This window comes from Pseudorca crassidens, chromosome 3 (assembly GCF_039906515.1).
Source record: "Pseudorca crassidens isolate mPseCra1 chromosome 3, mPseCra1.hap1, whole genome shotgun sequence".
In the NCBI taxonomy this organism is placed as follows: domain Eukaryota; kingdom Metazoa; phylum Chordata; class Mammalia; order Artiodactyla; family Delphinidae; genus Pseudorca; species Pseudorca crassidens.
Genome location: NC_090298.1, coordinates 165,600,812 through 165,624,583, shown reverse-complemented (window position 1 = coordinate 165,624,583; position 23,772 = coordinate 165,600,812). Strand labels below are relative to the sequence as shown.

At 47.4% G+C, this 23,772-nt stretch overlaps 1 protein-coding gene across 4 annotated transcripts in view; it reads right to left on the bottom strand.

Moving 5' to 3' along the window:
* DNMT1 (DNA methyltransferase 1) overlaps positions 1-9,220 on the bottom strand; it is a 42,545-nt gene extending 33,325 nt beyond the window's left edge. For 2 of the 4 annotated variants that reach the window (XM_067733825.1, XM_067733826.1), the window contains exons 1-4: positions 9,010-9,219; positions 1,191-1,227; positions 561-668; positions 152-371 (exon numbers count right to left, since the gene is read on the bottom strand). In XM_067733825.1, the coding sequence (XP_067589926.1) occupies positions 152-371; positions 561-668; positions 1,191-1,227; positions 9,010-9,188 (544 nt within the window). In that variant the 5' untranslated portion in view covers positions 9,189-9,219. Of the gene's footprint in view, positions 1-151; positions 372-560; positions 669-1,190; positions 1,228-8,451; positions 8,811-9,009 lie in introns of those variants that run through there. The other 2 variants (XM_067733828.1, XM_067733827.1) reach the window with 2 other exon arrangements.
* Between the last annotated feature and the right edge of the window lie 14,552 nt (positions 9,221-23,772).

Genomic DNA, 23,772 nt, shown 5'->3' with positions numbered 1-23,772 from the left:
ACAAAAAAACCCAAAAAGATACACAAAAAACAAGTACTGCCGGTGGAGGGGTTGTGTGTGGGGGGAACAGACAGACCCTATGGCGCCAAGTCTGTCCTCCCCTTAGGTGGTACCAGACTCCAACGAGGTCAAACGAGTCAAGCACTCTTACATTTTGTTTCTGCATCGGACTTGCTTCTCCTGGGCATGCAAAGTTTGGAAACAGGTTTGGGGGACTTCTTTTTCTCTGCTATTTCCACTCTGTGCTCCTCACCACTTGTCTGGCTCCCGTTTTCTAGACATCCATTCACTTCCCGACTGAAAGCATGAGCTCCGTTCTCCAAGGACAAATCTTTATTTAAAAGGGATTTGACTTTAGCCAGGTAGCCCTCCTACAGCAGGAAAGGATAATTTAAGTAGCAGTGAATGTAAACAAGTGGCAATGAGAGAATAAGGAAACACATGCGCTTCCTGTGTAACTATCAGGTAACAGGGAGAGGTGGGATTATTCTGCCTCCCTGGTCACAGACAAGTTACATGGGAGGAAACATTTTCTAGCCACTGGGATGCTGAGGACTTACCTCTGATAATTCTTCTTTATGTAATTTGGTTTCCAAGTCACATAATTGATTCTTTATTTCTGTCTGCAGAAATTCATGCAAGAGATTCAATTTCTCCTTCACGCATTCCTAAGGGAAGGATATAGGTTTAGAAGTCTCTGCACGCCCAAGCTATGAACTAATGGACCAATACACAAATAGTTACACTGCCTGGTCACCTAACAATGACTGAATGGCAGGCAATGCTGAGTCAGCTAAAAAGAAAACTAAATATTCACAAGACATGTTCGTGATGTTTCCACTAAGATCATATCACACCATCTCCAGAGTGGTGAAAAATGGAAAGATTAGAGGTGAAACAGATACATAATAGTGTACTAGAACAAAACTGATTTTGAAAAACAGTGTGACCGGGACACGTTATAATCCAGACTTGAGGCTACAGAACCCAGACGGGGAAACTCGATGAGCTACCAAAAGCTAACCAATAATATCCTATTAGTACAGCACATTAGACAAAAACATCCAACGTATCCTCAACTTCAGGGAAAAGAGAGCCAATTCCACTTAAATTTGTTTTTATGAACTACACAGTATCTGTCAATTGGTCACATTTGATCATAAATTTTGTTAAGGTAGAGATTACCTTACCTTTTCTGTTAAACTATCTCTTTCCAAATCTTTGAGCCTGGGGGAAGAAAAAGGGAAGAAACAAACACTTGTTAAGCAACATTGTCTACCTGTAAGAATACCACAGTTTAAAGAACTTTGGAAATAAGTTTAACATGAATGTTAGAAAAAAATACAATGGTTTTTCCCTCCCCCAGTGTCTAGAATGCCCTACTGTAATGCCTACACGTTAAGAAGTTATTTTCGGGCTTCCCTGGTGGCGCAGCGGTTGAGAATCTGCCTGCCAATGCAGGGGACACGGCTTCGAGCCCTGGTCTGGGAAGATCCCACATGCCACGGAGCAACTGGGCCCGTGAGCCACAACTACTGAGCCTGCGTGTCTGGAGCCTGTGCTCCACAACAAGAGAGGTCGTGACAGTGAGAGGCCCGCGCACCGCGATGAAAAGTGGTCCCCGCTCGCTGCAACTAGAGAAAGCCCTCGCACAGAAACAAAGACCCAACACAGCCAAAACTAAAATTAATTAATTAATTTTTTAAAAAGTTATTTTCAATATGAATGAGGCCCCCCTTTTGGGGGGTGGTTTTCTGATGGTGGTAAGAGATGATATAGGAGCTCTAGAACAACATTATTTCTTTTTTTTTTTAACATTCTTTTAAAGACACTGGGAAAGGGGAAGCAGGTCACACAGTTGGGGTCCTTCCCAAGTTAACTGACCTACAGGTGGTCTTCCTCCAGTTGGACCTGACAAGATTTCATAGGAGGGCATACAGAGGTTAGAAAGAGTGGACCAGGGTGACAGGATGCTGTGGGGAACAGCCAGCTAACATTCCCAAAGGCCAGGATGGGGTGGTGGCAGCATATTCCTGATGAGGAATATAGGAAAATGGAGGAGTCAAGGCATCTGAGGCAGCAGGGGGTGCCCACACACAAGGAAGACAGATGAAGCTAGAAAAGTTGGCTGGCGCCTCACCCAAGAGCTCATCCTTGTAAATGTTTGTACCTAGTCATTCACAAGTACAGAACTGTCATGAGTTTAGCTGGAAAATCATGGTCTGATTTGATTATTGAAGATTAGTATCTTGCCTCTTTGGGGAGGAAGGGAGCAAAAAGAATAAAGGAACAAAACTAGAAGACACCGAGGAAATGGGGAGGCTGCTGTTCCTAGCCTGGGTGCTGACTGTGGGCAGTTGGGTGAGAACAGGTCTAACCAGCTGGGCAAGTGTCCGTCAGCAGAGGCGCAGCACCCTGGGCGGGAACTGGGCCTCCACCATCTATGGCTCCTCCCCTCCAGCACCCAGGCTAGGTACTCAGTTACCAGCAGCCCAGAGGACAGGAACAGAGCTCTGCCAGGCTGGCCTTCCCAGAGGGCAAGTGTAAGCAGCACAGCCAGGAATTGAGTGACAGGCTTTGCTGGACTAATGACATACAGTGGCTACTCCGAGTGCACGTGGATCCTGCTTCTAGCTTCAACCACCACTGCCATCTGTGGGTGCCTACTCTACGCCAGGCCCTGTTCCAGGCAACAAGCTGAGTGATGGGATGTAGGCACTACCAGGCAGGGACCTCATGACTTGCTGGATGGTCAGGAAAGGCCTTTCTATAGAAAAGACTTAGCAGGGACTTCCCTGGCAGTCCAGTGGTTAAGACTCCGTGCTTCCAAGGCAGGGGGCGCCGGTTCGATCCCTGGTCGGGGAACGAAGATCCCATATGCCACAAGGTACGGCCAAAAAAAAAAAAAAAAAAAAAAAAAAGAAAGACTTAGCAGCCTCCAGATACAGTGGTAATATACTATATTTCACATATGTTGTGTAACTTGGACTCAAGATTCCGAGTCAAGCTTTCCAGAAGCATGTGAAGCCCCTTCCAGGCAAAAGTCATTTTACCCTCAAAGCAACTCAGGTCCTGGGAGAGCCTTGGATGAGGACAACTGCATAACTCGGTACTCACATGCTGCTGCAGGAGCATCACACCTACCTGTCTTCAGTCATTCTCCTCACAAAACCCTGGCAGGACACAGCTCCTACCTCGACCAGGTTACCTCAGGTGTCAAGGATAACACTTAGACTGAAGCCCATCAAAGGGCCCTTTCCACAATGCTGACAACTCCTACATCTGGCCAGGAGACAGATCTGTGGGTCTGAATTCTTTGAAGCTTTCCTGTGAAGTGGGATATTTAGCCTGGCAGGGAGAAACAAATCTTCAGACTATCTGAAGTGTCTTGCCCTGTGAAGATTGGATTTGACCTGCTTGGCCCCAGAGTGGAAGGTTGGAGCCCAGGGCAGGCACCGAGGAGCCAGAGGTGTGGCAGGAAGAAGGCTGGCCAGTGCGCCGCTCCTGACACCCAGGCTTTCACTGGAGCACCCATCCCCTTCCCAGTAAAACTGGTGACACTACCTCACATCTGCTTTACATTCATAGCCAGGAGGATTAGAAGCAGACATGAAGGACCAGGTAGAGGAGTCACAGAGAACAGCAACCACCTTATAAAAGAAAACCGTAGCTCCCTTCCAGTCTAAGATCCCACAATTCATTCCTAGTTGCTTCCCTCAGAGCAGTTCTTTAAAGGAGAAAAAGATATACATAAACCACTGTGTGGACAAATAGAGTTCAAATCTGAGGCTTCTGAAGCAAAAGGGTATAATCAGCATCAGGAAGGAGGGATCCAGAGACATTGAGAGCTCAGCGGGAACCGGGCAGAGGGAGCTGTCCGAAACAGGAGCAGCACAGCAGGGGCGCTGGCTCAGAGTTCACCCAAGGAACCCACACAAGTCGGGCTGACACAGGGGAAGAAAGGCAAGTCCAGAGAGAGGAGGTGGGTGCCAGTCTGAGGGAGGTCAGCAATGTCAGGCTCAAAATCATTGACTTTGCTCCATAGTTAACAAACCATCGGAAGAGTCATGGGGGTGGTAGAACCCAAGGTATCAGGCATCTTTTAGTAGGAAAAAATAAAGTCAATCTGGCAGAAATAAACAATATATCAGACAGGAAGAGATAAGATGTTAAATCACTCTAACATCCTAAACTAGAAATGCTGGTCTGTAATATGGTTTAGCAGCAGGAGCTGAGAACATGCTAGAGAAGTTACAAAGCTCCGTCTACTCTGCCTTTTGTAATGGGCTGCATGGCGGTTGGTATAGGGCTACCAGAGATAATATTTGTGGTACGAAGGAAAACGGACCACCCCCCCGCAAAGATATCCATGCCCTAATTCCCCAGAACCTGTGAATATGTTACCTTACAGGGCAAAAGGGGCTTTGCAGATGTGATTAAGGTTACAGCCCTTGAGATGGGGAGGTTTTCTTGGCTTATCCAGGTAGGCCCAATCGAGTCACTTAAATCCTAGGAGCAGAGAAACTTCCCAGCTACATTTCAAGCGATGTGACTACAGAAGGGTCAAAAAGATGTGATGTGAGAACTGGCTTTGCTGGCTTTAAAGACGGAGGAAGGGGGCCACAAGCCAACAGATGTCATCACCTCTAGTAGCTGGGAATGGCTCTCACCTTACAGCCAGCAAGAGAAGAGGGACCTCAGTCTTATAACCACAAGGGACCGAATTCTGCCAACAACCTGAAAGAGTAAGAAACAGGTCCTCCCCTAGCGCCTCCAGAAAGGAATGTAGCCTGCTGACACTTTAATTTTAATCCAGTGAGACCCACACCACATTTCTGACCTATAGAATCAGAAGATAGCAAATTTGTTTTATTTAAGCTACTAAGACTGAAGTAGTTTGTTACGGCAGCAATTAAAAATTAATACAGTACCAGAAATTCTGAACTTTTCGGTGGGAGAAAGTAAGCAGACCATGAATTTTAGGAGTGACATTTCAGTGAATAGCTATCTAGATGGCTATTCGGCAGCCAGAAATTAGAACGGGCTCTCCAAAGAGGCCTCTCCAGTTGTACCCCCAACTGCTGAAAGCAGAAATCTAAGACTGGAAGAAAATAAGGGTCCAGGAATTGAAAAGGAATATGGCAGAAATCAGGGAAGAGGTCCCCTGGTGGCAAACAGCATCACAAAAGCCAAGGATACAAAGAATTAAGGGTAGAAAACCACCTTAACTGAAGAATAGACTGGACACCCGGCACAAAAGCTAAGCTAAGGTGGCAGGAGAAAGAGCAAGACCAGGGACTTCCCTGGTGGTGCAGTGGTTAAGAATCCACCTGCCAATGCAGGGGACAGGGTTTGAGCCCTGGTCCGGGAAGATCCCACAAGCCGCGGAGCAACTAAGCCCATGCGCCACAACTACTGAGCCTGCGCTCTAGAGCCTGTGAGCCACAACTACTGAAGCCCGCGTGCCACAACTACTGAAGCCCGCGTGCCACAACTACTGAAGCCCGCGTGCCACAACTACTGAAGCCCACGCACCTAGAGCCTGTGCTCCATACCACCGCAATGAGAAGTCTGCGCACTGCCACAAAGAGTAGCCCCCGCTCACTGCAACTAGAAAAAACCCTAACGCAGCAACGAAGACCCAACGCAGCCAAAAATAAATAAAATTAAAAAGAGCAAGTTGAGACGATAATACAAGAAACCAGGCAAACAGGAAGGTTGGAATGATAAGCAGACATACACTGCTATATTAGTATCTGCCTTAGTATCAGGTCTGCGTGTTGGTACTTTAAGTTATGCACCGCCCCCCACCCCAATAACAGGAGTGAAACATACAGCTGCCACGTGATAAGCAGTGAAGGAGGTTTCTGTGCAGGTGCTGTTCTACCACGTTTACACCTATCAGCTCAGCCTTCACAATGCCCCAGTGGAGCAGGCACCTCCATCCCATTTTACAGATAAAGCATCAGGAGGTTAGATGACTCGGTCATACAGCTGGCAAGGGGTGGGGTGGGATCTGAACTCCAGTAGTCTGCACCTCTAGAATCCTAGTGCAGGGGAGAACTAGAAAAGGTAACTCAGTTTTGCCCTCCATACCTACTCAGGAGCCATGGAACTAGTTAAGAACTTCACTCTAATCTAATCAGAGTGGCTAGCAGATAAGAAAGCTGTCATAATTACAAAGGCTAAATGAGTTGTGCAATGAGGTTGTTAGAATCAATATGTAAATCCAGGCCTCCGTGAAGGGGAACGTCTGGCATGTAAGCATTCGAGTCTAGTGGACACCAAGCTGCAAGTACAATGAATGGGGCAAACATGCTCAGACAACAAGTCATCATCAACTCCCAAGCTGCAAAGGCAGCATGCGGGATGCGCTGACAGAATTCAACACCTCATCGCAGGGAAAGGGGAGTGTCTTTCTGAGCAGTCTTACGGATGAACAGACAATACCCAGCATGGTGAAGGGGTAGGTGGAACCCAGCCTCACACTGGTTGCTCTGCACGGTCCCAGGTCCTGAGAACCTAAAAGGTAACCTGTGTGGTTTGTGAGGAAAAGAGCACAAGATGAGTCAGGCAAGTGGACGGGGATCCCGGACTTGAAGCCAAGTGCATTAGGCAGTGTAAGGGGCAGGAAAACCTCTGTCTCCAACTTGTATCGAAAGAGGATCACAGTTTCCACTTATAGAAAGCAGACCTGAGTGGCAACAGAAAGACGAGTAGGAAGACTATTGCTTTTTCTATACAAAAGATGGTGGCTTGGACAGAGTAAGAAAATGCAAGTGGAAAAATGTGGCTTGTCCTGAAAGGCGTTATTTTTAGAAGACTTAGGACATAAAATACTTCAAAAAAAAGTTAAACTTAAAAATCCAAATGTTAAGAATACTTTCTAGTATCGCCACATAGTTAATGTAACTGTAAGAGTTTTCAAAGAAGCTGCCATATAAACACAAGTTAGCACAAGTGACAGAAATGCCTGAGTGAGGTCTAGGCCTACATTTTGTTCCTAGAGCATTCTACTGAACTTAGCAGTATAATCCATAATATGAGGTCCCTAATTTCCATGAATCAAAAAGTTCTACCTCCGTTTACAAGGAGGTATAAGGGAGTATTGTAAAAGGAGTACTGAATGCCATGCTTATGTGTGTATTTTATAGGCTGAAATTCAAAATTTAAGAAAAGCTGCTGAGAGCGTCACATAAGCTGACAATGTCAATGGTCTGAGGCAGAAACCCAAGACTCTATAGCCACAGTAAGCAATTCTCATTCAAAGTAATATGGAACCTAGGGTGAATGGCAGATTGTAACACTCACCTAAGAACATTCAAATTCAACCAAACAAAACACTTGCTCTGGCCCAATAAAAGCCCTAGCTGAAGGGAAAGGTTTTGGCAAGAAGCAGACTTCCACAGGAATTTTTGCTTCCTTGCTGTTAACTCCTGTGGCAACCACTCTTGAGAACACTTGAGGATTAAATGAGACAATGTAAAGTGTTTTATACAATTAGCAGAATGGAAAAAAAGCAAGCTAGATTAGTCAATAATGCTAACACGGGGCGGGGGGGGAGGCCTTTATGTGCCAGGCATATTCTCATTTAATCCAATAGCAGTTTAAAGCCCATGTTAACTGTCCTAGTCCACAGATGTAACTTGTTTATGAAACTTGCCCAAGGTTAGATGAGCCAGTGAAGGTGGCATTCCCACCATCAAGTTAAGGAAGGCTGGGCCCAAACATCTCTGTCCTGGGTCTAAAGTGAAGCCAGATGCTTCCTTAACGCCATTTCCATTTTTAAGTTATGTTTCCATTTTTAAGTTATAGGGATTCTTCAGCAAGGCAGAGCACCCTCTAACTGTGGTTAAGAAGTGGTCTGACGCCTGGGAGGGAGACCCAAATGCCTGCAACACCTACTCTCCACGCCCAAAAGCCCAAATCAGGACTGGACTGGCACAACTTTAGGAAACAAGCACAGGGAAATAGAGAAATGGCAAGATCAGGTTCACAAATCTGGCTGGAAGTGTTCAGGGCTGGTCGAGGCTCCCGTGACTAGTGCTCCAAGTGAGGTGTGCAAGCTTCCAGGAGTGAAACTGATGCCCTTCAGGAACAAGAAGCCTGGGCCCAACGGTCTTGCCGCTGACCCCTGTGCACAGATTAGCTAAGACTGGCTAAGTCCCCGATGTTAGGTGCTGGCCCCTCACTCCCCCTACACACACACACACACACACACACACACACACACACACACACAGACGGAGGAAACTGCAGCCAGTTCTCCCTAGCAAGGCTTCCTTGATGCCCACGGCTCACAGGCACCGATTTGCTAGAAGAAACCACTCAGCTTTCACGGCGTCCGAGCCCTAGCCCTCACGGTATGTGAAGAGTTCCTTGCAGAATGCGCCTACCCTAGCCGTATGAGGTGATGGAGGGAGCCCCCAGAGGAAGACGGGGCTCGCAAACCTGAGCCGGCCGCGCCCGTCCCCCGACCGGCGACATCTGTCTCTAGAGGCTGCCATCGGGATGCGTGGCGTGGGGGCACCGAGGGGACCCCCAAAATACCCCCGGGGACCAGGCCGGCCCGACCCCCTCGAGAGGACCGGGCACCGGAAGTGGAGGCCTTAGTGCCCGGGCCGAGGGGTATTCTGAGGCCGCGGGCTGCCCACTTCCTGCGCGACCAGGCTGGCGGCAGGGGCTGGGCCTGAGGCTGCTCCAGGAAGGGGATCCCCAAGGCGAACCCAAGGCTTGCTCTACTTTGAGGTCAGAAGAGACCCCCAAGTTTCCAGTCACCAGGGAGCTGTGAGAGGGCCTCGGCCCATTTTGGCGCCAAACGGCCAGGGGCGCGCGCGACCGGAAGTGCCACCCTGCCCGCGCCAACTGCCGCCGCGCGCCGCGCCATCCCACGCATGCGCGCCCGCCTGTCAGCGGCGGCCACGGGCTACCCGGAGGGGAAACGACCCCCACCCCCACCCCCAACACCGTGCAACCCACCCCAGGTTCCCAGTCCCCCGCAGCACCTACCGCCTGCGGACATCGTCGGGCAGTGAGAAGGCCCGGGAGGCCAGCGCGGGCACCCGGGCTGGGGCGGTACGGGCAGGCATCTTGGAAGGTGCAGCAGAGGCGGCGGCAGCACAGGCAGCCCTGGCTTTTCGCGCGGAAACCGATGGGGAGGGGCGGCGAGCGGAGGCAGCGCGTACCATCCCGGCCTGGGCGTGGGGGAAAGCGGGCCGTACCACACGGAGGGAGGCCGTACCATGTGTGGGTAGACGCAGTGTGGCTGGCCCTGCGTAGGGGCCGCGCATGCGCGGGACGGGAGCGCACCCCCGCGTGGAGCAGTGGGCTTGTCCAAGCTCCTCCGTTTGCTGGGAGCTTTGCCTGAGACCTTCATTCATTCGTTCTTTCCCCGCCTGCTAGGGAAAAAATGAGGAACATCCTCAGGGTGTTCCAGGATGTGGGCACTAGAGTTCAAGTCCTCAGTTCCAATCCCACCTACACCTATTTGCTTACTATGACGATCTTGGGCAGGTCATTTGGACCCAGCTTTAGTTTCCTCATCTGTGAAAAGGGTCTAATAGCACTTACTCCAGAAAATGTTGAGGATGCACAAAATACGCGAGTAGCACCAAAGATCTCACTGGTAGGGAGACCTGGGCCACTTCCACAGTCTGTGTGCTTTAAAAAACACCAGAACTTGAGCAAGGATAATCTCTTCAACACATGGTGCTGAGAAAACCGGCTATCTACATGCAAAAGAATGAAACTGGACCCTTACCTTACACCGTATATACAAGTTAACTCAAAATGGATTAAAGACCTAAACCTAAACCTAAAACTATGGCACTCCTAGAAGAAAATGTGGGGGGGGGGCGGGGGGGGGAAGCTTCGCGACATTGGACTTGGCAATGATTTCTTGAATATGACACCAAAAGCACAGGTCACAGAAGCTAGAATAGACAAATGGGACTACATTAAAATAATCCTAACCCCAACTCATGCACAGCAAAGGAATCAAAGTGAAAAGGCAACCAATAGAATGGGAGAAAAATGTTTGCAAATCGTATATCTGATAAAGACTTAATATCCAGAATGTATAAGGAATTCCTACAATGCAAAGACAACTCAATTAAAAAACAGGCAGGGGATTTGAATAGACAGTTCCATAAAGTAGGTACAGATGGACAACAAGCATATGAAAAGAAGTTCAACATGACCAATCGGGGAAATGCAAATCAAAACCACAATGAGGGGACTTCCCTGGTAGCACAGTGGTTGAGAATCCGCCTGCCAGTGCAGGGGATACGGGTTCGATCCCTGGTCCAGGAAGATCCCACATGCCGTGGAGCAACTAAGCCCGTGCACCACAACTACTGAGGCTGCACTCTAGAGCTTGTGCTCCGCAACAAGAAAAACTACCGCAACGAGAAGCCCGTGCACCACAACGTAGAGTAGCCCCTGCTCGCTGCAACTAGAGAGAGCCCACTTGCAGCAACAAAGACCCAACGCAGCCAATTAATTAATTAAATAAAAAACACACACAATGAGATCACTTCACAGGCATTAGGATGGCCACCATCAGAACAAAAAGTATTGGGGAGAACACGGAGATTAGGACCCATGTACACTGTTGGTAGGGATTTAGAATAGTGCAGCTGCTATAGAAAAGTGTGGGGACTTCCCTGGCTGTCCAGTGGCTAAGACTCCGTGCTTCCACTTCAGGTGGCACGACTGTGATCCCTGGTCAGGGAGCTAAGACCCCGCATGCCACTCAGCACGGCCAAAAGTTAAAAAAAAGAAAGAAAAAAGCGTGGAGGTTCCTCAAAAACTTAAAAATAGAATTATCATATGATACAGCAATCCCACTTCTGGATATATATTCAAAAGAATAGAAAACAGGATCTCAAAGAGATACTTGCACACCCACCTTCATAGCAGCACTATTCACAATAGCCAAGAGGTGGAAGCAACCCAAATGTCTTTGGATAGATGAATGGATAAAGAAAATGTGGCATATACATATAGTGGATTATTCAGCAAATCCTGCCCTTTTGCAACAACCTGGATTAACCTCGAGGTCATTATGCTAAGTGCAATAAGCCAGTCACCAAAAGACACACTGCATGATTCCACTTATTTGAGGTATCTAATTTAGTCGCCTTGTAGAAAGGGAAAGAACAATGGTAGTTACCAGGGGCTGGGGGGGTGGGGGGGGAGGGGATTTATTCAATGGGAATGGAGTTTCAGTTTTACAAGATGAAAGTTTCAGAGATCTGCTGCAAAATAATGTGCATGTAGTTAACACTACTGTACTATACACTTAAAGGTTAAGATGTAAATGCTATGTGTTTTTTACCACAATAAAGAAGAAATAAACCATTCATAGGATAGGGTTGAGTTGAAAAAAAAAAGTACTTATCTGCCACAACAACAAAAAAAGCATCAGAATGGAGTTAGACGTTATGGCATATATTTACATTTTTGTATTAAGATTTACAAGTGAACATGTTGGTAAACACACACAAACTAGGTTCCTCCGACAGCTGGTGGAGAGCTTCTAGAAGTGGACCTCAGACCCTCTGGTTGCCATGCATTACCCACACAGGGCAGGATCCAGGAGGGCTGAAATATTAGGAATAGAACTAATAGCTATTAATTTCATATTTAATCAGCACTTCTGTTCTTACTGTACCAGAATCTTTAGGAGTTATTTAATTTAATCCTTAGCCGCCATAAAGGGAGATATCAGGACCCCCATTTCCCATGGTCTAGGATATTTGTCACAAAGGAAGCTGCTTATACCCAAGATCACAGGCTCAGTAAGCAGCAGGGACAATGAATCCAGGTGTCTTTAGTTCCAAAGCCTGAATGTAAAACAGTGACCCAGCTGTCAAGCCCTGTAGACCTGTCAGAAGCCAGCATGTGGGTTCCTAACTCACCTTAGGAAAGGGGGCGCTCACAGGACAGGGAAGGAAGAGGAGATAGATGAGCTGACCTGCCCTCTTCAGGGGCCTCAGCTCACAGGAGAGCAGCTGCACTTATTGGAGCCTCCCTCTCAGGTAGGTTCTCTTTTTAATCCCTTTGCCAAGGGATGATTTGACCCATTTTACAGATGGGGCAAGGGCTCAGGGACAAAGATTTGCCTAAGGGCCCCCAGCAAGTTGGTGCCAAAGCTGGGCTTCCAGCCCAGCTGCTCTGCTCTCAAGTTGCTCAGAGACAAAAAGCCAGGCACCACCTCTAATTCCTCTTCTTCCCTCACATGCAGGAGGTGAGCAATCTTTCTTTGTTCTTCCTCTGATGAAATACACCCAGGTCTTTCTGCTTTTTGACTGGGCTGCCGCTCCAACCCAGACTGCCATCATCTCTCACCGGGGCTATTGTAACAGCCTCTTTCTTCCCCAGTCTCCCAGACCACTGCATCCAGAGGGCATTAAAAAAAAAAAATGTGGGACTTCCCTGGTGGCACAGTGGTTAAGAATCTGCCTGGCAATGCAGGGGACATTGGTTCAAGTCCTGGTCCAGGAAGATCCCACGTGCCGTGGAGCAACCAAGCCCGTGCGCCACAACTACTGAAACCCGCGTGCCTAGAGCCCGTGCTCTGCAACAAGAGAAGCCACGACAATGAAAAGCCTGCGCACTGCAACGAAGAGTAGCCCCCTCTCGCTGCAACTAGAGAAAGCCCGCGCGCAGCAACGAAAACCCAATGCAGCCAAGAATAAATTTTAATTAATTTAAAAAAATGTTAATGCCCTTTTCTTTCCCACTAGAACTTTCCAGAACTTCTCATTGCCCTTGAAATAAAATGTAAGCATTTAACTCCATTTACAGGGTCCTGCCTGGATGCAGCTCATTTCCCCCTCATTGAGCTCCAGCTTCGTTGACCCACTTTCAGTCTTTCAAGCTCTTAAGTGCCGCAGGGCTTTGCCTTTGCTGTCAATTCTGCCCAGGCCACTTTTCTGGGAGATTCACAGCTCAAAGATTGCTACTACCCAGAGGCTTCCCCCTGCCCACCTGGAAGCAACCCCTCACCCCCAGTCTCTCTCTCCTATTATCCTGTTGCTTCATAGCATTTACCACTGTCACAGACTCATTTCCGTCTGTTGTAGCCTTTCTGTTCCACTAGAGCAGAGCAGAGGTCAGCAGTTTTTCTATACAGGATCAGATAGTAAATATTTTAGGTTTTGTGGGCCACATGTTCGGTTTTAACTACTCAGTGCTGCCCTTGTAGCATAAAAACAGCCATGGACAATACACAAATGAATAGGTATGGCTGTATTCCAATAAGACTTTATTTATAAAAACTTGACAGGCCAAGGAATTCCCTGGTTGTCCAGTGATTAGGACTTGGTGCTTTCACTACCGTGGGCCCAGGTTCAATCCCTGGTGGGGGAACTAAGATCCTGCAAACGGTGTGGCACAGACAAAAAAAAAAACAAACTTGGGTGGCTAGATTTAGACCATGGGCCTTAGTGTGCCGACCCCTGCAAAGACTGAGCTCCAGAGGGCAAGGACTTGGTGATCTGCCTCGTTCACTGCTGACCTCCAAGGGCTCACTCAGTAGGAATCCAAATATCGATTAAATAAATATATAGGACATGGGAGATCGCACCTGGGAGGTGCCTGATGCAAATGTTGGTAGGTATAGAGCTGTTTTCTGCCCCACAACACAGTGATTTCCAGTTCACAAACAGGGAGACTGAGGCCCGAATCAGATCACTTGCAAACCCCGTTTCTGTCTTTTTTTTTTTTTTGCGGTACGCGGGCCTCTCACTGTTGTGGCCTCTCCCATTGCGGAGCACAGGCTCCGGACGCGCAGGCTCAGCGGCCATGGCTCACGGGCCCAGCTGCTCCGCGGCATGTGGGATCTTCCCGGACCGGGGCACGAACCCGTGTCGCCTGCAGGACTCTCAACCACTGTGCCACCAGGGAAGCCCGAGGTTCTGTCTTTAATCCCTGAATCACCTGCCTCACTCGACTCACCTGACCAGTAATATATCAGTCAAGGTCATGGGGAAGGGATATTGATAGCTTCCAGGAGGCTCCAGAGTGACTGGCTGGACCACCAGAGACTCCTTCCCCACCTAGAAATGGGCTCATCCCTTGAGAGAAGCAACCGGAACTTCCAGAAAGTTAGATTCAGCTCCTGTGGGCATTCACTCTGACCCCACCTCTCGGTAGCGTTCACAAACCCCTCAGAAGATCTGCCCCAGCTCCCTGCTTCCCAGGCCACGTTCCTGCCTCTAGCTAGAGGGCCATACTCAAGAGGCCAGGAGAGACCAGGGGTCAGCACAACCAAGGTCCAGGCAGCCCAGAGCACAGGGCTGGTGGAGGGATGGTCACGTGTCCGGAGCCACAGTCAGGCAGAAGGCCGAAGCTGAGTCACACCACATGCTGGGGAATTAGTCTGAGCTCTCACTTGGTGCCAGCCCAGGAGAGACCCCGGGCGGTGACAGCGGCACTCGAGGGTTCAACAGGAACACTTCGCCACTCTCACTCCAGGCAGGCGGTCAGGCAGGAAGACCGCAAGGGCAGCCCTCGCACGCTCTCTCTCCAGGCTCAAGTGACCGGAAATCGGATCTGGGGAAACCAACTCTGGGGTATGCTGGGCAAACCAGCCTGCTCCTTTGCAGGGCCCTTGAGCGGGCGAAGGGCTTTCTGTTTGGGACCAAAGGAGGCTTACTGCCAAGCCTGGAGGGGTTTTCCTTCAAACAGCCCTTGAGTCCATTAGCTGATCTGCCCCTCCAGGGCTACCACCCCAGCTCAGGTCATCCTCCCCTCTGTCCCGGATGCCTGCCCGGCCTCCTTCCTGGGCTGCCACTAAGCCCTCTCACCACCTATTCTCTGCAAGGAACTGGGAAGGATCTTCTTAGAATCTAGATCTGATCGTATCACCTCCTCCCTGCCCCACTGAAGGTACCTGAATGGCTTCTCAGTGCTCTTAGGGTAAAGCCCTACAGCCCTACCCCTACAGCCAACCCCTAGCTCTGCCCACATCAGCTTTTGCCACTCATCCCTTGACTCACCCCAGCTGAGCTACATCCTGGACACTCCCTACCCCTTCCTGCCTCAGGGCTGTGGAAGCCAGCCTACTAGAGGGCCTCCAACATTCCTTGCCTCAGTATTCATGCCTTTGTGGAGTCCTCTCCAACAGTGAATCAGGGCCACTCCCTGGAAGTGAAGGTGCAGGACTTCTGAGGCTAGGCCATAAAAGCCATCACAGCACCACCTTGTTCTCATGGGGGAAGCCAGCCACCATGTTGTGAGGATGCTCAAGGAGCCCCACGGGGATGCCCATGGGAAGAGGAACCATTTTGTCAGCCATGTGAGTGAGCTGCTTTGGAAGTGGTTCCTCCAGCTCCAGTCAAGCCTTCAGACGACTGTAGCCCCAGCCTATATCTGACTGTAACCTCATGAGACCCCTCCAGCTGGAACTGCTCACTTTGCTGCTCCCCATTTCCCAACCTATAGAAACCGCTGAATGATAATGTGGGGTTGGCCAAAAAGTTCATTTGGGTTTTTCCATAGCATCTTGCAGAATACATGGGTGGTAGTGTTCTAAGCCACTAGACTGTGGGGCTTTTTGTTATTCGGCCATAAATAATTATTGCAAGGTTTTAGCACTTGCTGTTCCTTTAAACTGGAAAGCCCTGTTGCTCCATATACCTACTTCTCCTACTTGGGGAATCGCTAGTCATTCTTCCTATTTTAGCTCACCCATCACCTCCTTCAAGGAGCCTTTTCTGACCTCCCCCAACACTATCAGGGTGTCTCGATAGGCTCTTAAAACCACAGATCTTTCTTTTAGAGCCTTTGCCTCAGCTGGTGATCACACATTTTGATAACTTTATGCCAGCACCTAGCAAAGTACCTACGATGTAGTTGGCACACAGCAAAGGCTCAGGTAGCCCTGCATGAGTGAGCGTGTGATGCCTCTTCCCCCACATTAACTGCTCAGTCTGCAAACATCCATCAAAACAACAAATGCACACACCCTTTTATTCAGCTATTCTACTTCTGGGAATTGCTCCTAAGATGTACTCACAAACACGTGCAGTGGTTAGGACTGCACATGGTGGCCCAGTGGTTAGGACTCGGCCCTTTCACTGCCAGGGCCTGGGGTTTAATCCCTGGTCGGGGGACTAAGATCCCACAAGCTGGGCGGTGTGGCCAAAAAAAAAAAAAAGAGAGAGAGAGAAGTGGACACAGCCATTCATTGAGCCTTGTCTGTAGCAAAATACTGGGAAGAACCTAGTTCCCCATCAGTGGGGATTAGATAAAGGAATTGTTTACCATTCATGCGGTGACAGACTCCACAACAACAAAAAATAAAAGGATATTTTTCTATATAATATCCTAGAGGTTGTTTCCTATCTGTAAGTGGGTGTAAAAAAAGACATAGGACGGAAAGCATAGTGTGCTACTGTTTATGTAAAAAAGGGGGGGATGGAAGGAATTATGTATATTTACTTATTTACACATAAAATCTTGGGAAAGAGACAAGAAATGGATAAATTCCTGGAGATAAGGAATGTTAATTAGCAGGGTTAAATCTATTGGCAAAGGAATTTTTCTGAATCTTTTTGCCCTTTTGGAATGCTGGACCATGTGGCTATATTATTTATGTCAAACAAAAACAACTGGCAAGGGCTTCACCGGTGGCGCAGTGGTTGAGAGTCCGCCTTCCGATGCAGGGGACACGGGTTTGTGCCCCGGTCCGTGAAGATCCCACATGCCGTGGAGCGGCTGGGCCTGTGAGCCATGGCCGCTGAGCCTGCGCGTCCGGAGCCTGTGCTCTGCAACGGGAGAGGCCACAACAGTGAGAGGCCTGTGTACCACAAAAAAAAAAAAAAAAAAAAACAACTGGCAAAGCATTGGTGAATGGATGGTCTTTTTGGTAAATGATGCTGGCCCCACTGGATGGCCCTATGGAAGAAAGTGAACTCTGATCCCTACGTCACACCACATACAAAACTCAATTCCAGATCTTGCAGATCTAAATGCGAAAGCAAAGTCAAGAAAGCTTTTCAAATAAGACATAGAGCTTCTTCGTGACTTTGGAGTAGGTGAGTGTTTCTTCAACAGGACACAAAGCACTTTAATCATAAAGGAAAATATGCCAGGCTGTATTAAAATGAATTTGTTCGTCAAAAGATACCACTAAAAGACAAGCCACAGACATATGTCTGCCAACCAAGGACTTGTATCTACAATACGCAGAGAGTTCAATAAGAAAAAGACAGGCAATCTCTTTTACATTAAGTAGACAAAAGAATTGAACAGGCACTTCATAAAAGAGGATATCTAAATGGCCAAGACTCAAATGGGAAGCTACTCAGTTTCATCAGTCATCAGGGAAACGCAAAATGAAACCTCAATGTGATTAACAGCTCCCACATACACCCATCCATGCCAGGATGACTAAAATGAAAAAACAAATGCTCACAAGTTTTAGTAAGACCAGAACTCTCCTGTGTTGCTGGAAGAGCCCCAAATGGTACAGCCATTTTGGAAAATGATTTGGCAATATCTACTAAGGCTAAATGTACTCCTGCCCTCTGACCGAGTAATTCCACTCCTGGAATGAGTGCTTTGGTCCAGGGTACTTCTCCTCAGTTCTGTCACCCACTTCAAGCTTGGGCCTCATTCCTTTCTTCCTTCTAAGACACATAGGTCCCACCTTGCCTCCCTCAGCCCACCCCAGCCACCTTCAACTAGCCTGGGTCCCATGGCCACCGCCCATTTGCAGCCACCAGTCCCTAGAGAAAAACAGTGGTCAGCCCTCCAGGCATCACTCACCTCCTGGCACACGAAGTCAAAACACACCGTGTCCACTCCTGAGCTGCAAAGAAAATTGTCCTCACCACGCGGAGCAGGGATGAGAATGGGGCCTGCTCTAGCCACTGAATCGAAGAACTTCACATGAAACCCCTCCTTCCCAGAAATGACCGCTAGTTAGCCAAAACTGCCTCTCCAAAGCAATCACCAAGTTATTACAACTACCTGACAAAGACAGACTCCAGTCAGGGCATCTCCACTCTCCCAGGTGAACCAGCTGACCAGCCGGAAGGACCCGGAAGGGCAGGCACCACTGCCTGGACACCACTTTAGGATACTTGGAGCCAATGAGCCTTTGTCATGGGAGACTGTCTTGTGCATTGCAGGGTGATTAGTGACATCCCTAACCTCTACCCACTAGCCGCCAGTAGCGCCCCTACCCCCAGGCGGGACAATCAAAAATGTCTCCAGACATCGCCAAAGATCCCATGGGTGCGTGGAATCACCCTGGATGAGAAGGACTGATTTAGACCCATGGAAGTGACAAAGCAGTGGCCTCATTCCAGCCATATTTCCTCTGGGCAATATCTTACAGCCTAAAACCAGCCCCAAATCAGCATTTTGAAAACTGTAAGTCAAGGATGGTTCACATCAGGAGGGGTACAGTATAAAATGCAGAGTCCTGGGCCCTGGAGTCAGATTCTCCAGGCCCTGGTAGGGCCCAGGTAGCTGTATTTTTTTTCACACCCTCCCCACTTAGGAAGTTTAAGAAGCATTTCCCCCCAGCTTTAGTAAGGTATAATTGACAAATAAAAATTGCATATGTTTAAGGTGTACAATGCAATGATTTGACTTATGTATACATTGTGAAATGATTCCTACAATCAAGCTAATTAACACATCTATCACCTCAGTTAGTTACCATTTCTTGTGTGTAGTGAGAACATTACTGTCTTAGCAAATTTCAAAAATACAATACAATTTTATTAACTATAATCACTATGCTGTACTTTAGATTCTCAAAACTTATACATCTTATAATTGAAAGCTTGAATCTTTTGAGCAACATATCCTCCTTTCCCTCATCCCCCAGCCCCAGGGAACCACCATCCTACTCTGTGCTTCTGTGAGTTTGATTTTTTTAGATTTTACATGTAAATGAAATCATACAGTATTTGTCTTTCTGTTTCTGGCTTACTTCAATTAGCATGATGTCCTCCAGGCTCATCCATATTGTTGCAAGTGGCAGGATTTCCTTTTTTATGGCCGAATAATATTCCCTGTGTGTGTATGTTTATGTGCGTATGATGTTTTCTTTATTCATTTATCCATTGACAAACACTTAGGTTGTTTCCATATCTTGCCTACTGTGAGTAATGATGCAATAAACATGAGAGTGCAGATATTCTTTAGGATACTGATTTCATTTCCTTTGGATATACACCCAGAAGTGGGATTGATGGATCATATGATAGTTTTATTTTTACTCCTTTGAGGAACCTCCATACTGTTTTCCATAATGGAAACTTCCTAACATTGTATTATATATTTACTTTTATGGCCTGTCTCCCCCACTAGAATGTAAGATCTCTGAGGGTAGGAATAAAATAGAGTGTTCAATAAGTATTTTGAGAGGTTGGAATTACTTTTTAATAAGCTTATTGAAGTAAAATGTATATACCACAAAATTTTGACCCATTTTAAAATGTAGAGGGCTTCCCTGGTGGCGCAGTGGTTGAGAGTCCGCCTGCCGATGCAGGGGACACAGGTTCGTGCCCCGGTCCGGGAAGATCCCACATGCCACGGAGCGGCTGGGCCCGTGAGCCATGGCCGCTGAGCCTGCGCGTCCGGAGCCTGTGCTCCGCAATGGGAGAGGCCACAACAGTGAGAGGCCCGCGTACTGCAAAAGAAAAAAAAAAGTAGAAATCAATGTTTTCTTAGTAAATTTGCCAAGTTGTGCAATTATCATCACAATCCAGTTATAGAATATTTCTGTCACTCCAATAAGAATCCTCATGCCTGTTTCCAGTTAATCCCCATTCCTACCTTCAACCCCAGGCAACCACCAATCTACTTTCTGTCTCTATAGGCTTGCTTCTTATGGATATTTCATATAATGGACCATACAATTTATGATATTTTGTGTCTGACTTCTTTCACTTAGCGTAATTATTTTGAGTTTCATGGTAAGTTTATGTTTGGCTTTCTAAGAGACTACCAAACTGTTTTCCAGAGTGGCAGTACCATTTTGCATTTGAGGTTGGGATTATGAACATACCATTTTACAGATGATGAAACCAGATTAGACTTGTCAGATGATTTGCCAAAAGTCTACTTGGGTTGTCAAGTGTTGGATTTGAGATTCAAATCTGTTTTTTGTTTTGGGTTTTTTTTTAATATAAATTTATTTACTTATTTTTTTAATTTTCGGCTGCATTGGGTCTTCGTTGCTGCACGCAGGCTTTCTCTAGCTGCAGCAAGCGGGGGCTGCTCTTCGTTGCGGTGTGCAGGCTTCTCATTGCAATGGCTTCTCTTGTTGCGGAGCATGAGCTCTAGGTGTGCGGGCTTCAGTAGTTGTGGCACATGGGCTTGGTTGCTCCGCGGCATATGGGATCTTCCCAGACCACAGCTCGAACCCATGTCCCCTGCATTGGCAGGCAGATTCTTAACCACTGTGCCACCAGGGAAGCCCTTTCGGTTTTTGTTTTAACTTTAGAGTATGCACTCTTGAAACTAACCCCACAAATGCCGCCGACAATGAGTCACACGTACCCAAATTCACTTCCCTTTCGTGACAGATTTAACTATTCTCAGACAAGACATTTAGGGAAAGGTGGTGGATGTCGGATGTCTGACTTCGGGGAAGTGCATTTGCTTTGTAGACAAATGAGAAAGATGGCCAGAATGTGAGGATGGGGAGATGGATTAGAATCCCTTTGAAGATGACTAATGAAATGATAGGTCCAAGCGACAGTCCACGGGTGATCAAACCATTAGGGGACAGTCGGATGGGGAATTTACAAACACAGGATCAGGCTGATGGCATGTGAACCCCTTGATCGGTCTTAGTCCTCAGTAAAAGAGAGAGACAGCCAGACATCATGTCCTCCTGGTGAGTTTCCAGCACCACCTAGAAAGAATTGAATATCTTTCAATTCTTGAATTTGGGGACAAAGGAACCTGTTAAATGACATAAGGGGATGCCATCAGCCAGTACCAAATTATGGGAAACTGCAGTGTGTCCGTGCAGGTTCATCAGCAGTAACGAATGTGGGCTGCCCTGGTGGCGCAGGGGTTAAGAATCCACCTGCCAATGCAGGGGACACAGGTTCGAGCCCTGGTCCGGGAAGATCCCACATGCTGAGGAGCAGCTAAGCCCGTGCGCCACAACTACTGAGTCTGCGGTCTAGAGCCCGCGAGCCACAACTACTGAAGCCCGTGTGCCTAGAGCCTGTGCTCCGCAACAAGAGAAGCCACCGCAATGAGAAGCCCGCGCACCGCAACGAAGAGGAGCCCCCGCTCACCACAACTAGAGTAAAGCCTGCGCACAGCAACGAAGACCCAATGCAGCCAAAAATTAATTAATTAATTAATTTTAAAAAATAAAGTGGAGAAACTTGGCAGGTACTTCCAAGGGATCAGTTAGCATTGCTAGTGGTGGAACTAATTGAGAAAGACGCATCACTTCCTTGGTATTTCTGCCAAAATTGCATAACCTGAATTTAATCATGAGGAAACATCAGACAAACCCATGTTGAAGGACATTCTACCAAATTACTGACCTATATTTTTCCAAAATGTCAAGGTCATGAAAGACAAAGAAAGGTTCAGAAACTGCTCTGATTGAAGGAAACTAAAAAGACAACTGAATGCAAAAAGTGAGCTGGGAGTTTCTTCTGCTATAAAGGTCGGTAATGGGACAATTGGTGAAATCTGATTAAGGTTTGTAGATTTGCTGATTATGATAATTTTACTGAGGTTATATAAGAGAATGTCTTGTCCTTAGGAAACACAGTGAAGTATTTAGGTAGATGTATGTGTGAATAGATAGATACATAAACAGACAGAAAGGCAGGAGCCTGGACTGCGGGTAAGTGGGCATCGTCCTTCTTACCCAGGATCAATTTTCTCTGAAACGCTTATATATGAGAGAGAAATTAATTTCTCTTATTTAAGGTACGAATATTTCGTGTTTTCTGTCATTAACAGCAGAATATCATTGATATCATTATTAAAAGAAATAGTCCAAAAATCATAAAGTGATGTACGGAAGCTACAATGTCATTCACAATGATAGTAGTGGAAGACGGGAATTTTTGTTGAAATGGCAACATCACGCCAAGTGAGTTCAGCTGCTCAGATGCTGCAGAAACTACAGATATGGAATCTAGAATTGTGCAGTCAGCACTGTAGCCAATGGCCACATGTGGCCAGTTACACTGAAATTAATTAAAGTTAAAATTCAGCTTCACACTGGCCACATTTCACGTGCTAAATGGCCACAGAAAGTTCTACTAGACAGCACTGCTCTAGATTAAGGAGTCTAGAATGTTTCTCAGAATATGGTCCCAAGATGATGCTTTTTCTTTTTTTAAAAAAAATATTTATTTATTATTCATTTTGGCTGTGCCGGGTCTTAGTTGCGGCACATGGGATCTTCACTGTGGCACGCAGGATCTTCTGGTTGCGGCATGCATGTGGGATCCAGTTCCCCAAGCAGGGATCGAACTTGGGCTCCCTGCATTGGGAGCTCGGAGTCTTACCCACTGGACCACCAGGGAAGTCCCAAGATGATGCTTTTTCTAATCACTGGCAGGGCTTGATGAAAAACATGCATCACTAGGGTCACTCCAGACCTATTTAATCAGAATCTCTGACTGGGGAGCGTAAGAATCTGCATGTTAACAGGTTCTTCCAGGCGATTCTGATGCTCCCTAATAGCCAACAGCCTCTGTAGGGAAAAAGGAGGTGAAAGTCATCTTGCATCCCTACAGGTTGGTCCATTCCATTCTAGGCTCTGAGATTTGAGAGATATTAGCAAATCAGTTCTTCAGACGGCCATACTGAGGAGAACGAGATGTGATTTGGTCTTCAATCAAGGACTGCCTGAAAAAAAGAAAAAGGAAAAAGAAAAAAAGGGAATTCCCTGGCGGTCCAGTGGCTAGGACTCCATGCTACCACTGCAGGGGGCCCAGGTTCGATCCCTGGTTGGGGAACTAAGATCCACAAGCTGAGTGGTGCAGCCCAATAAAAGGACTGCCTGGGTTCAAATCCAGACCCCTCCACTCACATGCTCCGCGACCTTGGGCACATTACTTGACCTCTCTGTGCCTCAGTTTCTTTCTCTGTCAGAGTGCCTATAATAATGCCTTCCCTTCAGAATACAGTACCCCAAAACTGTTGCTTCTCCTATTTTATTTTCTTCACAGCACTTAACATTCACCCATTTGCTTTGGCTTTCATTCATTCAACATTTATTGAGCACCTACTGTGAGCTGGCTACTGCTCTGAGCACTGAGGCCATTCAGAGAGCAAGACAGACAAAAACTCCTGCTGTCTGGCATTTAGAATGGGACTGGCATTCTTAAGGGGAAATAGAAAATAAACAAGACAGGTACTTCCCTGGCGGTCCAGTGGTTAAGACTCTGCGCTTCCAATGCGGGGGGCATGGGTTTGATCCCTGGTTGGGGAACTAAGGTCCCACATGCCGCGCAGCATGGCCAAAAATATAATAATAATAAAATGAACAAGATAAAGAAGCGAAATGTGTTGCGTATGAGCGAGTAGCAAGGGAGGCAGATAGGATTAAAAAAATTGTGTTCATGGCCAGAGGCCCCACCCAGCGTGTGATATTTGAATACAGACTTGAAGGAGGAGAGAAGAGTCACAAAGATGTCTGCAGGAAGATCATTCCCAACAGAAGGAACAGCAGGTGCTAAGGTCCTTTGGTGGGAACGTGCCAAGTACTAAGAAAGATGCTAGAGATGGTGGTGAACAGGATGCAGTCCTATCTGC